Below are 17,315 nucleotides of genomic sequence, written 5' to 3' on the forward strand. Positions count from 1 at the left end.
TGCAGTGAGCCAAAAGCGCACCATTGCACTCCAGCCTGGGTGACAAACGTGAAACTCCATCTCAAAAAAAAAAAAGAAAGGAGAAGTTCAGGTCCTCAGGTCAAAGGGATTATGAAGCCTGCATCAGGGCCTCATCAGGCCACAGCGTCCACCTTTCTCCTGCATCTCTGTCTTGAGTCTGCCCTTCTCTCCGTCTCTCCCTGTCCTCCTTCACTCCTGCCTCCGCTCCTGGCCATGTTATGAATTAATATATGCCAGTGCAGGCCCCCTGCTCCTTACTGAAGGCTTTCTCCCTGTTCTTTAGAGCCTCATTTCTCTCCAGCTCACTGACTCCTCCCCATCCACTGTTCCACTGACCCATGGCAGAACTTGGGCTTGGGGCAGAACAGACAGAAGGTAACAGAAGCTTCCATGATGCTGGAGCTCCTAGAACATATTCTGGTCTTTTTCTGGTCAGAAGCTGAGTGGCATCCAGAATGTGTTTCCTGCACTTTACCTCCTGCCCTGGCCTGGGCTTCTGGCAAGCATAAGTCACCCCTCCTCACTGCTTCTCAGTGCCCTCACTGAGAGAGAGAAAAGAGAAGGAGAGGGAAAGGGCTGGCGTGGGGTGTATGTCAGGGAATTAACCGAGGTTTAACATTTCCTCAAAAATGTACAAGCATGAGAAGGTAAAGAAGTCACTAGAGGCCACATCTGCTTCTCTGGGTCTCAAGAAGTAGAGAAAATTTCATCCCTGGTCCTACTCCTTAACTCACTTTACCCTATCCCCAACCTGTTCCCCACCAAAAAAAAAAAAAAGTGTCTGTAAAAAAAAAAAAGTCAGTTCCTGTTTGGGCCCATTTATTGTTTATTTTGAATAGGTAATACAGTCACATGGTTCAAAATTCAAAATGTACAAAAGGGTGTAAGTGTTAAGACCCTTCCCTCCCCTGTCCTCAACCTCCTGGTTCCCCTCCCAAAAGTAATCAGTGTTATCCATTTATTCTGAATAGGTATACATAAGCAAATATGTATTTATATTCTCTTCCTTTCTGAAACACAAATGGGAAGTGCACTATACACATTTCCGTGGCTTGCCTTTTTCACTTGAAGATTATTACATATTAGTATATAAAGACATACAATTATTTTTCAGCTGCATACTATTGTATTGAAACGCTGTATCAGAACTGATTTAACCAATCCTTTAGGGAAAAAAGTTTCTGTTGTTTCTCATCTCTTGCTATTTCTTTGTCCCCATCCCCAATCCAGACCTCAGGAGGGACAGCAGTGACAGGTACGGAGCCCAAGCCTGGACCAGGCCAGGCCCCGCCCCACCCACACCAGGCCCCTCCCCATTAGGCCAGACCCCCACCTCACCCAGGGCCCAGCTCATTTGCAAGCCTGAATGTGATTGGACAGCCCCTCCTGGCTGGGTGACCGGAGTTCTAGGGGCTTTGGCTCCTCATCTTTGATGCCCACCCTTGGTTTCCACTCCAGCCTCCCAAGCAGATCGTTGCAGAATATAGAGCCCTGGTACAAAATAACCATTCTTCATTATCACTGTACCCACAAAACCGCTTGAAATGCTAACTTGAGCTGCTGCTGTCACAATGACCATCCTCCTCTAGAGAGCATGAGGCAGGCAGACACAAATGCACAGAGGCAGCTGTCCTGAAACACACCCAGCCCCAGGACAGGGGTAGGAGCAACTCCTATTCCCAATAAGCAACAGACACAAGGGAACGACACACAGGGATTGGCCACTCCAGTTAGGGGTCCCATTGCATCTTTGAGACTTCCATAGGGCTGGAGAGGAGACTGAAGTTGACTGAGAACTGAGGGCTGGGGGAGCACCAGGGGCTGAGGCATAGGGATATCCCCTCAGGATTCGGGAGAAATTGCAGGATAGAAGAGAAGGCAGGAACAGGACGAGGAGGAAGTAGGCGAGAGGAAGGAAGACAAGAAGGAAGAGACCTGGATGAGAGGGAATGTGAGCAGAAGCGTCCTTTCCAGCTCAGCTATGGACTTGCAGGACTGGCAACCCCACCCTGGGGTCTCCAGGGAATAACCCCCTTTTAGAGTCCTTAGAGATGGCCTAAAAAGATTTGGGAAAGCCAGAGAGCAAAAAAGTGAGCCGTCTAGGGAAGCCCTCGGCCATGGTTCCAGGCTGGGCCATGCCCTGGCCTCACTGGAAGGGAACTCAGCACAGTTGGTACCAAAAGACTGAGTGTCCCCTGAGGGTCAGGAGGCTCCTGGCATAGAGGGGGATGCGAGGGAGGGCAGTGGAAGAAAGAGAGTCCTGGCGCAGGGAAGAGGGAACCAGGCTGCCGGCCCAGTGCCCAGCTGCTCCCCATCCCTCATACCCTGGCCCTGGAGCCCTTGGCCACATGCCCCATCCCAGGGACCGCCTAGTTGTGAGAGAAGCCCCCGTGGGAGAAGGCAGGGAGGTTGGGGGCACAGGCAGCAGCCTGGGGCAGGCAAGCCAGGGGGTTGACCTCACAGGCCCCAGCATCCTGGTCCCCTCGGAAGTGGATGGAGTCGGCAGAGTAGAAGGAGGGGTCTTCGTCAAAGAAGTTGTAGGGTCGGAGGAAGAAGCCCACGCCATTCCCCACAGTCACCGTGTTAGGAATGTCCTCTGCATGTGGGATGTGCAGAAAACCAGCTGTCACCCAGGCCACCAAGTCCTAGCAGGGGAGAAGAAAAAGGATCACCAGGTCTGGCTTTGCTGAGAACGTGCCCTGCCTCCCGCAGTGACCTTGCTCTGCAAGGGAGTCAGCTCACCCACCTGTATGTTCTTAGTTCCTCAGGAAAAATGTGAAGTCATAAAGTTTCTTTTTTTCTTCTTCTTTTTTTTTTTTGAGACAGAGTCTCGCTCTGTTACCCAGCTGGAGTGCGGTGGTGTGATCTCGACTCACTGCAATCACCACCTCCTGGGTTCAAGTCTCAGGCACCCAAATAGCTGGAATTACAGGCACGCCACCACACTCTGCTCATTTTTGTATTTTTAGTAGAGATGGGGTTTCACCATGTTGACCAGGCTGGTCTCGAATTCCTGACCTCAAGAGATCCACCTGCTTCGGCCTCCTAAAGTGCTAGGTGAGATTATAGGCATGAGCCACTGCACCCGGCTGAAGTTTCATTCTTAGTGGGTTCTGAAGGTCCCTGAGGAACCTGGCTCCTGGGGCAGTGAAGCGGCTCATCGTGTCCCCCTGACTCCTCCCCTCCTCCCCAGCTGCCTGCTCACCACTCCATGCAACTGACCTGCCCTGCAATGGTCTCATTGTTGATGAAGTCAGTGAAGTCCACAGTGGGTGTCCAAGGGTCATTCAAATTGTAGATGCTGGTGCTACTGGGCTCCTCCTCCTTCCGCTGGGTTACCGCCAGCTGGTACCTACAGGAGTTTCTGATTAGACCAACAAGTTCATCAACTGTTCCACTGCCTGAGGCTGCACTGAAGACTGAACAAACACAAGGGGGAAATGAGCCCCGAAGTCTTAGAGTATTGAGCCTCTGTATCATTCTCTGTCCAGTTCTCCTTGCCTGTCTCTCTCTCTCTCTCTAACTCTGTAGACTTCCTGACTTGTCCGCTGTCCTGTACCTTAAACATCACTGGCCCAGCAGACTTCAGGTAGGAATGTTGCACATCCATCCACCTGGATCAGAGCATGATGTTGAGCCTGGGCCTTGGAACCATACATATGGACATGGCCTCTTCCCTATCCTAGGTCAAATTCAGTATCTCAAATACCTAGATTTTAGGGAATCCTCCCTCCGATTTGTGCTCCTATCTCACTGTTTTTTTCCTCCAACCTTTAATGTGAACATTTTAAACATACAGAAAAATTGGAAGAATTGTATGTGAACATCCACATGTCTAGCATCTACTACTACTATTTTCCTAGATTTTGCTTCAATGCCTTATATCTCAGCATTCCTCCACCCACACATTAGGCTTTGTTTTGAGTGGCTACAGATTGTGGCCACAGGAATGTGTGTGTGTGTGTGTGTGTGTACCTGTGGGAGGTGGAACTGTGGAGCCCTTCATCCATTCTACCTGCCCCACTCCCTCCTGACCACCGACCACTCACCTCCCCCAGCTGAAGCCTCTCTCCATGGAGCTGTTCTGGGGTAGCGGCTTCCCAGAAAAGCTGCACACCTGGATGCGGTAGCCCCGGGGGTGACCCCACTTGTTGCTATGGTTGCTGGTCAGGTACAGGTAGCGAGGGGTGGCACCTCCCATGGGGAAGGCGGCCTGCTCCTCTGTCTCCAGCAGCTTCCGGGTCACCTCCATCCTCTGCATCTGGTGCTCAGGGCTCCACGGCACAGCCATGGGGACAAAGGCCGTATCCTCAGCCCAGACCCAGTTCTCCAGTCCTGCTCAGGGTGGGATAGGGGAGGGCCTGTCATGCAATTGCCCTGGCCCCTCTGGACTCTGCCTCCACCTGGCTTCAGAGTGGGGGCCAAAGAGCAGCCCAGAACTGAGTGTGCCCCTGCTTCTCTTCCCTCTCCCCAAGATAACCCCAGCCCAGGGATTTGGAGGAGGTCTTTCTCCCTACTCTCTTCTCTGGTAATAATCTCAGATGCCTTGCGACTGGGCCTCACCAATCTCCTCCCTCTGAGGGGCTGCATGGGAGGGTGTTTACCTGAGGTTGGAACAATCTTGTGGGCAGTGGGCAGGGTGGCACTCCCTCTGACCTGAAGACTTCCCCTCACATGTGAAGCCCTGTGGCATTGCCAGGACTGCCTTATCATGAAAATAAGCCGCACATTGACTGAACCTGAAGGAGCTGTGTAGGCAGCATGCCGAGTGCCTTCTGTGTATTCATGCTTTCACTTTTCCAACAATCTCAAAAAGGAGGAACTATCATTGTCTCCATTCTACAGATGGGACAACTGAGGTTTAGAGCATTCAATAATGTACCTTGGTGGGTCAGCAAGGACACACGGTTAATATCATGGCAGTGCTGGGGACCTGGGTCTTAGTCTGGCCTTACACTGCCCACATATCAGCACATAGAGGAAGATAGCATAGAGAGACACCACAACACAGGAACAGCAGACATGAGGACCAAGGGGAAGGAAAACCAACGCTGGACCTGATGCTGCTGGGGTTTGGAGGTGCCTTTTGCATTTGAAACTTGGCAGGGAGCAGGACTTAAGACACAATCTGTTTCCTGAACTTTTGGAGTCTGAATGATTTTATTTGAGTCCAACTAGGTCCCACATTAGGAGTCAAGTTAAGTGATCTGAGACAAGGAGCAATAAATCAAAACATGCTGGTAGTTCCCTCTGCACCTTCCAAAGACCAGGAGAGAGGAGAGTCTGATTCAGCAAACCCTTAGTTTCCTTTTATAGATTCACTGCCCCTAATCCACATCCCAGTGTTTCCATCCTTAGGTGACAATTGCAAACTAAGAGGTTTTTTTTTTTTTTTTAGACAGTTTTGCTTTTGTTGCCCAGGATGGAGTACAGTGGCATGATTCTGGCTCACTGCAACCTCTACCTCCCGGGTTCAAGTGATTCTCTTGCCTCAGCCTCCAGAATAGCTGGGATTACAGGCACACACCAGCATGCCCAGCTAATTTTTGTATTTTGAGTAGAGATGGGGTTTCTCCATGTTGGCCAGGCTGGTCTCAATCTCCTGACCTCAGGTGATCCACTCGCCTCAGCCTCCCAAAGTGCTGGGATTACAGGTGTGAGCCACTGCGCCCAGCCACAGACTAAGAGTTCTTTTTTTTTTTTTTTTTTTTTTTTGAGACGGAGTCTTGCTCTATCGCCCAGGCTGGAGTGCAGTGGCCGGATCTCAGCTCACTGCAAGCTCCGCCTTCCAGGTTCACGCCATTCTCCTGCCTCAGCCTCCCGAGTAGCTGGAACTACAGGCGCCCGCCACCTCGCCCGGCTCATTTTTTGTATTTTTTAGTAGAGACGGGGTTTCACCATGTTAGCCAGGATGGTCTCGATCTCCTGACCTCGTGATCCGCCCGTCTCAGCCTCCCAAAGTGCTGGGATTACAGGCTTGAGCCACCACGCCCAGCCAAGTTCTTTATGGTCCACACACACAAGTAGGCTCCTGTGCCTAATCACAATAATACCTAGTATTTCTCAGGGGCCCGCTATGTGTCAGGCAGTATTACAAGTGTTTTAAAAGTTGTCATCATTTAATACAGAGATAAAGATAGATGTGTGTGTATGGGTTGGTTGAAATATATGCTTAAATTTTCTAGCTAAGTCTACTGAGAGGGCCTAAAAGCAATGACATCCCAGTAATGATGAGCACACTTGGTGTGCCCAGATATTGGTTTCTAAATACCATTCTCCAATTAAGTGAACCTGATCTCCTTGCAGACAACGTTGATTCCAGGGTAGGAGCAGGGAAAATGCCAGATGAAACATTTTTGGGTGCCAGAAAGTAAGGAAGTGCTCAAAAAAGCGTGGAGGTGTGTGAAAAGGACATAGGAACTAATCTGAAGGAACTCCCAATGGCCAAAGTTGGAAAAATGTAAGGAACAAAGTAAATGATAGTACTCCGTCATAATCCTTAAAGTACAATAAAAAACCATGAGTCTATACAATTTGAATAAATAATTGAAAACAGAAATAAAAAGGAAGGACTACTCTTCTTTATGGAAAATTCCAATTAATAAATGTATAAGGAATAAGGAAAACTTTTAAGGATAAAGAAAATGTGGTATATATACATGATGAAATACTATTCAGCCTTAAAAGAAGAAAATCTCATTGCAACAACATGGATGAACCTAGGGGATACTATGTTAATTAAATAAGTCAGACACAGAAGGACAACACTATATGATCTCACTTATATGTGGAATCTAAAAAAAAGTTGAACTCATAGCAGTAGGAAGTAGAATGGTGGTTACCAGTGCCTTAAGGAGGGTGGAGTTGGGGAGATGTAGCTCAATGAATAAAAAATTTCAGAAGTTCAAGAGATCTATTGGACTGGGCATGGTGGCTCATGCCTGTAATCCCAGCGCTTTGGAAGGAGGATCACTTGAGCCCAGGAGTTCAAGACCAGCCTTGGCAACATAGTGAGATCTCCATCTCTATTAAAAACAAACAAACAAACAAAAAAACTTAAATTAGCTGAGTGTGGTGGCGTGTGCCCACAGTCCCAGCTACTCAGGAGGCTGAATTGGGAGGATTGCTTGAACTCAGTAAGTTGAGGCTGCAGTGAGCTATAATCACACCATTGCACTCCATCCTGGTTGACAGAGTAAGACTCTGTTTCAAACAACAACAGAAATCCCAAAGAGATCTATTGTACGACACGGTGACTATAGTTAATAACAATGTATTTTATATTCTGGAAAATTGTCAAGAGTAGAGTTTAAGTGTCCTCACCACCAAAAAATGATAAGGGCTGAGCATGGTAGGTAGTTCACACCTGTAATCCCAGCATTTTGGGAGATTGAAGTGAGAGGATCACATGAGCCCAGTTAGTTGCAGGTTGCAGTGAGCTATGATCACACTACCTCATTCCAGCCTGGGTGACACAGTGAGACCCCGTCTCAAAAAAGAAAAAAGAAAAGAGATGAAAAAAAGAATGTAAACCACCTGAGAGCAACACTGTTGTTTCTTTTGTTAAACTGCATAGTGGGGTGCTTGGCACAAGTGTGCATTCATACATTTTTGTTGCTTGCTTGAAAAATGTTGTTATGTGAAAAAACAGAAGTGACCAAATGTAGGTACATTATGATAACATTTGATTATAGAAATCTAAATACTTTGATCAGTATATCATATTTATACATAGTATACAATATAATAAATTCTATAATCACAGAGGTAATTTTTTTAACTAAGGAAGACTGCTTTTTTGAGACAAAGTCTGGTTCTGTCATGCAGGATGGAGTGCAGTGGCTCGATTTCAGCTCACTGCAACCTCTTGACTCCCAGATTCAAATGATTCTCTTGCCTCAGCCTCCTGAGTAGCTAGGATTACAGGTGTCCCCATGCCCAGCTAATTTTTGTATTTTTAGTACAGACAGGATTTCGCCATGTTGGCCAGGCTGGTTTTGAACTCCTGACCTCAAGTGATCCGCCCGCCTCAGACTTCCAAAGTGCGGGGCTTATAGGCATAAGCCACCGTACCCAGCCCAAAGAAAACTTTTAAAGCTAGGCATGGAGACTTCAGCTCACCCCTCCAGCACCACTGCCTCTGCCAGGATGCCTTACCTGCTACATCCAGGTCCACCTTGAAGTGGGCGCTGTGGGTGTGGGCCGTGCCCAGGGTGTGCTCTGCAACTTTGTTCCCATACCTCTGGGCAGCACCAAAGGGGAATGCTGAGCTGATGTAGCCGGTGGTGTGGAGTCTGACTTCTATGGCCCCATTAGGGTGGAAGACTGTATCCCACACATAGTCATAGTTGAGCATAGTGGACACAGATCTGATGACCAGCACCGTTTCTGCAAGGCCCCCAAAGTAGTGGGAGTAGAGATCTGAGTGGTGTCGCCGCAGGGGGAGGCCCTGGTTGTGTTCAAATACACAAAAGGCATCACGTATTGTCTTGGCGGCCTGGGACTCGAAAAGGAAGTGCCAGTCCACATAAGTGGCCAGGTAGGGGCAGTCCACCCCACGAGTCAGGGGCGTGGAGAAGTGGCCCAAGCCAAAGCCACTATCTATGTACCGGCTTCGTAGAGCAGAAGGAGAATTGCCTCCATAGATGGCCAAGGCCTCCTGGACACTGACTTCATAGGCTACCCTCTCCCCTTGGAAGCGAACGTCAAAGATCCTTGGGCCGCTGAATGCTCCGAGGCCAAAGGAGAAAGTCCACAGTGAGGAGGCCACTCGACTTCCCTGGACACTGAAGCGGGGGCCCTGAGGATGGAACTGCAGAGGGGGAGCTGGACCCGGGGGCACAGGGGACTTCAGGGACCAGGACCCACCTGTGCCATTGTCTGGGATCAGCACCACGTTCACAAGGCCGGCCTCAAACTGGGTCTCCAGCTGGGCCAGGCTGTCGTAGTAGCGGCCTTGATAGAACACCTTCTGGATGGTCCAGCGGGCAGGGTCCAGGGCCTTGTGGTTCACTAGCAGCTCCAAGCCCACGGGGTGCAGGAAGAACCCAGCCCCTGAGATGTTGTAGTAGAGGCCAAACCAGGTGGCCCGGTCCCCTGATTGCAGACCACGGGGACCCGTGGTCATTGTCTCCAGGTTCCGTCCCCGGCGCTTGTAGAAGCAACAGTGGTGGAGAAGCCCAGAAGCCTGGGGCAGCTCTCTGTCGAAGATCATCTGGTCTATGTCCCGGTACTCTTGGAACAGCACGGGGCGTCGGTGATAGGGCAGGGGGCCTCCATGACGCTCCACAGTCACGTCCCGCATGTAGGAGGGGTGAGGCAGTGGCCCCACCACCAGCTCACTCACGTTGGGCTGGGGTTGCCTGCCAAAGAAGATGATGGCCAGTGCCTCCCGGGCAGGTGGGGGGCTCCCCCTGTCCAGGTGAGCCAGGGCTGCAGCCTTGGGAGGCAGCTGTAGCTCCACTGAGAAGACACAGTTGTCCGAGGGCCGGGCCTGGGCCGCATCCACCAGCCCCGGCCCCAGCCGCTGGGTCAGAAAGTGCATCACAGCTGTCAGCTCCTCTCGGCTCAGGTCTGCAAACAGCTGGCTCTGGCCAGGGTGTGTCCAAGGCTGGGCACTGGGAGATATGGAGGGGCAATGGGAAAGCTGGTTCAGCTTACATTCCTTCTCACCTCCTTTCTCACTCCCAGCCCCGCCTTCACCTATGCCTGTCACCAGAACACTAAACAGGGACAAAATAATGAAGACAGCCATAGCTGAAGCTCCTGGGTCGTCTTCAGGCTCTTGGTTCTGAATGCAGAATGCAAAATAGACAACGATAGACAGACAGAGAGGACCTGGGTGCAGGATGTTTCTCTCGGCCTCTGAAGGCGCTGCTGGTCAAGAGGAATGATGGATATTGTGAAAAACCCCAGGGGCAGAGGGGTCGGGGGTGGAGCTAGAAGGAACTAGGAAGCAGGCCGTGTTCAGTAGGTGGGGCAGAGTTAGGAACTTTGACTTTAAATGACCCACGTAAGCCTCTGCCCTCCTGTTCCAAAGCAAACAACACACTCAGGGTCAGGGTCAATGAACCAGGTAGGCAGAGAGGTGTGTTTTGGAGGTAAGAACTAGCAAGGCGCAAGAGGAAGTGGGGGTGACTGTCCTGTGGCTCTCCTTTCTCTTCCCTCCAGGTGGAACTTTTCTCCTGGCTGCAAGGCTGCAAGGGAAACTCACCTGGCCACGCCTCCACAGCCAGATTCCCTCCTTCCCTCCTCTAATTTTTGATGTCCTCCAGGTTCTGCCTCCCACCACTCTCTCCTGCCTCCATCCATCAACCAGAATCCTAGCAGCAGCCTGAGGGAAGCCTGAGAGTAATGATGAGAAGGCAAAGTATTTGGTAGGGAGCTGGAGGGGCTGAAGGGCTGAGCCAGGTCAGCTTTGTGGAGGCCCCGAGCACCCTAAGTCACTGCAGGGGAGCGTGCAGGGTGCAGAACGAGCTAGAAGCTGCCTGGTTCATTGGGGGTGGGGGTGAGGGTGTGGGCAGGAGCCAGAGTATAACCAAGACCTTCAGGCCTCCCCTTGTACTGGACCGAGGGATAGGCCAGGGCAGAGGTCAGATGGGGCTGGGAAACTGGCGGTGGACTTATCTCACACCTGAAAATCCTTTTTCAAAATGGTGCCGACATGAAGAGTGAAGCCGCCTCTGTCCTTCACAGCCAATGGCTGAGCAGCTTCTTTTCCAGGTGACAAACATGTGGAAAGTCACTGTCATTTGGGCAGCCAGGTCCTGAGGGGAACTAGAAGAGACTGAGGGTTCCAGAAGGGGTTGTGCTTCCGTCATGTACCTGGGGAAGAATCCTCTCCAACCTGCACACATCTAGGAAGACTTCTCAGGAAGAGATGTTCGAGCCAACCTTGGAGATGATGCATTCACCTGGCAGAGAAGAGGAAGGATATTCCAGCACAGAAACCCGAAACAGCTCAGCACAGGCAGGGAACAGTCAAGGATCAACGTATTTGGTGGGAGTTGGGGAGGAGGGGAGTAGGCAGAGGAGGTAAGATCATGAAGCCTTGCATGGCGCATCCTTTCAGCAAGGTAGTCATTGTAGGAGACGGTAAGACAAACACCTGGAAACCTAGAAGAGTTTAAGCAGATAAATCAACATCAGAAGGGTCAGGCTATCCAGAAATGTTTACGCCATCGGTTGTATTTTGATAAGGAAACTTGCCTGGTTTTCCTGCCTCTTGTTCTTTTATTTTACTTTATTTTTTTTTTTAAACAGTCTTGCTCCATTGCCCAGGCTGGAGTGCAATGGTACAATCTCTGTCTCCCGGGTTCAAGCAATTTTCCTGCCTCAGCCTTCAGAGTAGCTGGGATTACAGGTGCATGCCACCACACCCGGCTAATTTTTGTATCTTCATTTCATTGCATTCATTTCATTTCATTTATTTCATTTGATTTCGAGATGGAGTCTTGCTCTGTCGCTCAGGCTGGAGTGCAGTGGCACAATCTCAGCTCACTGCAACATCCACCTCCTGGGTTCAAGCGATTCTCCTGCCTCAGCCTCCCGAGTAGCTGGGATTACAGATGCACGCCACCATACCTGACTAATTTTTGTATTTTTAGTAGAGATGGAGTTTCACTATGTTGGCCAGGCTGGTCTCAAACTCCTGACCCCAAGTGATCCACCCGCCTCGGCCTCCCAAAGTGCTGGGATTACAGGCGTGAGCCACTGTGTCTGGCCTCTTGTTATTTAAAGCTGTAGAAGTAGTAGGGCTCATTTCAAGGCTGTCAGAAAAGTAGGGTTCCCCTTTCCTGCAGGACGGAATTTCAACATAATAACTCCCCCCTCTAGGCATGTGAGCCCTTCTTGTCCTCAGGGAAACCAAGAACCACATTTTCTCTTGCTGAGCTGGTCTTGATGCTCTGCAGAAGCTCTTCATGAAAAAACTGTTTTAAAAAAAAGTTGGGTTTTTTGTTTTTCTGTTTCGTTTTGTTTAGTTTTTGAGACACGGTCTCGCTCTGTCTCCCAAGCTAGAGTGCATGGAGTGCAGTGGTGTCATCATATAGCTCACAGCAGCCTCAAATTCCTGGACTCAAGCACTCTTCCCGCTGCAGCCTCCCTAAGCTCTTGGATTACAGATGACAGCTCCCTGGATCAACTCAGGAAGGAGAAAGGTTTTTGAGAGATCCCCACAGAGTGAGGGCAGGTCTTAGGGGAATTTTGTGGGATTCACAAGTAGGGAGTGTGTGTTTGTGTGTGTGTGTTTGTGTGGTGTGTGTGTGTTAAGAGAAAGAATGGCTAGAGCCGACTCTCCCGCCCAGCAAGGCCTTAGGGAAGTGATAGCCTTAGAGGGGAACTCATGCCCAGGCCCCTCCTCTGTCTCCACCTTGGCAAGACTTGGCAAGGCAGTGGAAAGTGAGTTTAATAGCAGTGATCACTGTCCACTGAAGACTAGCTGACAGTCCCTGAAAGTCCCAGATTCCAGAGTCTTACCTAACCCTAAAGATGAGCACTCTCAACAAACATGCCTGGAGTTTAATTTCCTGCCAGCCGGGTAGCTGAGGGCACAGAGCTGGTTATCTAACATAAAAAAATAAGGCCAGGCATGGTGGCTCATGCTTGTAATCCCAGCACTTTGGGAGGCTGAGGCGGGTGGATCACCTGAGGTCGGGAGTTCAAGACCAGCCTCGCCAACATGGCGAAACCCCATCTCTACTAAAATTACAAAAATTAGCTGGGCGTGGTGCCCCATGTCTGTAATCCCAGCTACTTGGGAGGCTGAGGCACAAGAATTGCTTGAACCTGGGAGGCGGAGTTTGCAGTGAGGCAAGATTGTGCCACTACATTCCAGCCTGGGTGACAGAGCTAGACTCTATCTCAGAAAAAAGGAGGAAAGAAAGAGAGAAAGAGAGAAAGGAAGGAAGGAAAGAAGGAAAGAAGGAAGGAAGGAAGGAAGGAAGGAAAAGGGAAGGGAAGAGAAGGGAAAGGAAGGGAAGGGAAGGGAAGGAAAGGAAAGGAAAGGAAAGGAAAGGAAAAGAAAAGAAAGAAAAAGAAAGGAAAGGAAAGGAGGGAAGGAAGGAGAGAGAGGGAGGGAGGGAGGAAAGGAAGGAAAGAAGGAAGGAAGGAGGGAAGGAAGGAAGAAGAAAGGAAGGAAGGAAGGAGAAGGGCAGGGAAGGAAGGAAGAAAGAGAGAAAGAAATAGAGAGGAAAGAAGAAAGAAACAAAGAAAAAGAAAGAAAGAAAAAAAGAAAGGAGGGAGGAAGGGAGGAAGGAAGGAAAGAAAGAAAGAAAAAGAAAGAAAGAAAGAAAGAGAAAGAAAGAAAGAGATGAAAGAAAAGAGAAAAGAAAGAAAGGAAGGTAAACGGGCATGGTGGCTCACGTCTGTAATCCCAGCACTTTGGGAAGGTGAGGTGGGAGGATTGCTCGAGCCCAGAAGTTCAGGATCAGCCTGGGCAACATTTTGTAGAGACCCACATCTGTATAAAAAAGTTTAAAAAAAAAAAAAAAAAAGAATTAGCTGCTGTAAGGCTTGATCATGATGCCGTTACACTTCAGCCTGGGCAACAGAGCAGGATGCTATCTCAGAAAAATAAACAAAAAGAAAAGTGACATTTAATAATTACGCCCAAATGTTGGGGAGTAAAACTCACACCCAATATTCCCATCAATGAGCAGTAACATGGAGATGAGGAACTAGAAAGCTTCTTGAAGTGAAGACAATGGAATTACTGTAACTAAGGCAGGAAGGGGTCATTGGAAACAGATTGTGAAGCAGAAATTTAAAGAAAATAAATACTGCATGTATTCACTGCAAGAAAAGTAAAGGTTAAGTGAAAAACAGAAGTTTTCTTCTACTGCAGGCAAGGCTATAGACAGGTCATGGTGACCTAGCCTGCACAAATAGGCTCCAGACACCCCCGAACAAAGTTAAAAGAAGAAAAACAAATTTCTTTGTTGTCTCCCCTTTCTCTAAACCATTAATTATGACTATGTTTGCCAATACTTTTATTCAGTAAAATTTGTAAATTTCTGTTTTACAAGTTATGCCAAGTCAACAGTTATGCTATAGGTTACGTGACTTGTCACTGTATAGTTTACTGTCTTTGTCCTGTTTCTGTGTACTAGCCTATGTAAGCTAAACTCTGTCTTTGTTCAATGCTCAGCTTTTTAGATGTGAGTCCACTAAGCCAGTGTGCACCTAATAAACATCCTCCTGTATTCACCCATGCTAGTCTCTCTAGTCCTCTGTGTCCTGTAACAGTTGTGTGACCTTTAGGATAAAGGAAATAAAATCTAATGTCAAGGCCTAGCCACAAGGCAATCCATCCCAGCCAGGGAACTTGTGTCTGGGCCCTATGGTAAGTTATAGTCAATAGTGAGGAAGGTACCTCCAGCTCTCGGCTAAGAACATGCCATTAAGATAACTAATGCTGGGGCTGAGCACAGTGGCTCACGCCTGTAATCCTAGCACTTTGGGAGGCCAAGATGGGCAGATCACTTGAGGTCAAAAGTTCGAGAACAGCCTGGCCAACATGGTGAAACCCTGTCTCTACTAAAAATACAAAAATTAACTGGGCATGGTGGTGGGCACCTGTAATCACAGCTACTCAGGAGGCTGAGGCAGGAGAATTGCTTGAACCTGGGAGGTGGAGATTGCAATGAGCCGAGATCACACCACTGCACTCCAGCCTGGGTGACAGAGCAAGACTCTGTCTCAAAAAAAAAAAAAAAAAAAAAAAAAAGGATGACTAATGTTGACCAGGTGCAGCAGCTCACACCTGTAATCCCTTTATTTTGGGATGCCAAGACTTGAGAATCACATGAGCCCAGGAGTTCAAGACCAGCTTGGGCAATATAGAGAGACCTCATCTCTACAAAAATTTTAAAAGAAAATTAGCCAGGCACATCCTAGCTACTTGGTAGGCTGAGGCAGAAGGATTGCTTGAGCCCAGGAGTTCAAGGCTGCAGTAAGCTATGGTTGTGCCACTGCACTCTAGCCTAAGTGACAGAGCAAGACCTTGTCACTAAAAAAAGAAAAAAAACAGAGAAAAGATTTATTTTGGTTAAGCGTGGTGCCTCATGCCCCTAATTCCAGCACTTTGTGAGGAAGAGACAGGAGAACGGCTTGAGCCCAGGAGTCCAAGACCACCCTGGGCAACATAGCCAGTCCTCATCTCTACAATAACTTTAAAAAATAAATATATATAGGCTGGCGTGGCGGTTCATACCTATAACCCTAGCACTTTGAAAGGCCAAGGTGGGCAGATTCCTTGAGCTCAGGAGTTCAAGACCAGCCTGGGTAACATGGCAAAACCCTGTCTACCAAAAATATAAAAAATTAGCCGGGTATAGTGGTGTATGCCTGTAGTCCCAGCTACTTGGGAGGCTGAGGTGGGAGGATCACTTGAGCCTACAGGGTGGAGGTTGCAGTGAGCCAAGATCGTACCTCTACACTCCAGCCTGGGCAACACACTGAGAACCTGTCTCAAAAACAAAACAAAACACCAAAAACATATATGTAGAGAGAGATATTTGGCCAATGACAAATATTGACAGTTAAAGTAAGAAAGGCTGGCTGGGCATCGTGGCTTACACCTGTAATCCCATCACTCTGGGAGGCCAAGGTGAGAGGATCACTTGAGCCCAGGAGTTTGAGACCAGGCAACATAGTGAGACATGGACTCTACAAAAAAAAAATTTTTTTTTTTGAGACAAAGTTTCACTCTTGTTACCTAGGCTGGAGTGCAGTGGCACGATCTCCGCTCACTGCAACCTTCACCTCCCAGGTTCAAGCGATTCTCCTGCCTCAGCCTCCAGAGTAGCTGGGATTACAGATGCCTGTCACCACGCCCAGCTAATTTTTTGTATTTTTAGTAGAGATGGGGTTTCATCATATTGGCCAGGCTACTCTTGAACTCCTGACCTCAGGTTATCCACCTGCCTCAGCCTCCCACAGTGCTGGAATTATAGGCGTGAGCCACTGTGCCTGGTCTACAAAAAATTTTTAAAATTAGCCAGGCATAGTGGCACACGCCTGTAGTTCCAGCTACTCGGGAGGCTGAGGTGGGGGGATCGCTTGAGTCTGGGAGGTTGAGGCTACAGTGAGCCATGGTGGTACCACTGCACTCCAGCCTGGGTGACAGAGCAACACCTTGTCTTAAGGGGAAAAAAAAAAGTAAAGAAGAAAGAGAAAGAAAGAGAGAGAGAGAGAGAAAGAAAGAAGAAAGAGAGAGAGAGAGAGAAAGGAAGGAAGAAGGAAGGAAGGAAGGAGGGAAGGAAGGAAGGAAGGAAGGAAGGAAGGAAGGAAGGAAGGAAGGAAGGAAGGAAGGGCTGAGATCACCCAGGGAGGACTTCCGGAGAAAGGAGAAAGGAGGACCAAGGACAAAGCCCTAGAAAACGCAAAAGCTTGGGGCTCCATGAGTAGATGAGGGGAGCAGAAGTCAAGGAACCTGAGAAGGCTGAGAAGGAACAAATATGGATGAAAAGGGGACAATGTTGGGGAGTCAAGATGGGAGAGAGTTCTGAGAAGGGAGAACAGTTGGTGTTGTCAAATGCCACCGAGAGGTCCAGAAAGTAGGCGGCCAGGAGCTCCTATTGATTTTGTGTTTAGGAAGTCACTGGGGGCCAGGCTCTGTGGCTCACACCTGTAATCCCAGCACTTTGGGAGGCAAAGGTAGGCGGATAACTTGAGGTCAGGAGATTGAGACCAGCCTGACCAACCTGGAGAAACCTTGTCTCTACCAAAAATACAAAATTAGCCGGGCGTGGTGGCAGGTGCCTGTAATCCCAGCTACTCAGGAGGCTGAGGCAGGAGAATCACTTGGACCCGGCAAGTGGAGGTTGCAGTGAGCCGAGATCATGCCATTGCACTCCAGCCTGGGCAACAAGAGTGAAATTCCGTCTCAAAATAAAAAAATAAAAAAGAGGCGGCCGGGCACAGTGGCTCAATCCTGTAATCCCAGCACTTTGGGAGGCCGAGACGGGCGGATCACGAGGTCGGGAGATCGAGACCATCCTGGCTAATACAATGAAACCCCGTCTCTACTAAAAAATACAAAAAACTAGCTGGGCGAGGTGGCGGGCGCCTGTAGTCCCAGCTACTCCGGAGGCTGAGGCAGGAGAATGGCGTAAACCCGGGAGGCGGAGCTTGCAGTGAGCTGAGATTGCACCACTGCAGTCCAGCCTGGGCAATAGAGCGAGACTCTGTCTCAAAAAAGAAAAAAATAATAAAAAAAAATTAAAAAGAGGCAAGGCAAGTGGGCACACCTCATGTCCTTACAGGGGGTTGCCATGTCTACATTCCCGGAAAAG

At 49.1% G+C, this 17,315-nt stretch overlaps 1 protein-coding gene across 2 annotated transcripts; it reads right to left on the bottom strand.

Annotated features, from left to right (window-relative positions):
• Nucleotides 1–823: 823 nt before the first annotated feature.
• Nucleotides 824–9,896, bottom strand: AOC3 (amine oxidase copper containing 3). 2 transcript variants are annotated; one of them, XM_026451966.1, is made up of 4 exons: nt 8,179–9,896; nt 4,071–4,356; nt 3,244–3,373; nt 824–2,666 (listed from the first exon to the last, which is right to left on the bottom strand). In XM_026451966.1, exons 1-4 carry the CDS (start codon nt 9,773–9,775, stop codon nt 2,391–2,393), a joined length of 2,289 nt encoding a protein of 762 aa, XP_026307751.1. In that variant the 5' UTR covers nt 9,776–9,896; the 3' UTR covers nt 824–2,390. The 2 variants fall into 2 exon arrangements, with proteins under 2 accessions (XP_026307751.1, XP_026307752.1); XM_026451967.1 differs by lacking the exon at nt 3,244–3,373 and having other exon boundaries at nt 1,818–2,666.
• Nucleotides 9,897–17,315: the final 7,419 nt, after the last annotated feature.

The sequence above is a fragment of the Piliocolobus tephrosceles genome, unplaced genomic scaffold (assembly GCF_002776525.5).
Source record: "Piliocolobus tephrosceles isolate RC106 unplaced genomic scaffold, ASM277652v3 unscaffolded_30895, whole genome shotgun sequence".
Taxonomy (NCBI): Eukaryota; Metazoa; Chordata; class Mammalia; order Primates; family Cercopithecidae; genus Piliocolobus; species Piliocolobus tephrosceles.

Coding starts and splice junctions, on each gene's coding strand:
- AOC3 (XM_026451966.1), bottom strand. CDS start 9,775: ATGGCTGTCTTCATTATTTTGTCCCTGTTTAGTGTTCTGGTGACAGGC. Junction 3,374..4,070: donor AGAGGCTTCAGCTGGGGGAG/GTGAGTGGTCGG, acceptor AAACTCCTGTAG/GTACCAGCTGGCGGTAACCC. Junction 2,667..3,243: donor ATGAGACCATTGCAGGGCAG/GTCAGTTGCATG, acceptor CTCCCCTGCTAG/GACTTGGTGGCCTGGGTGAC.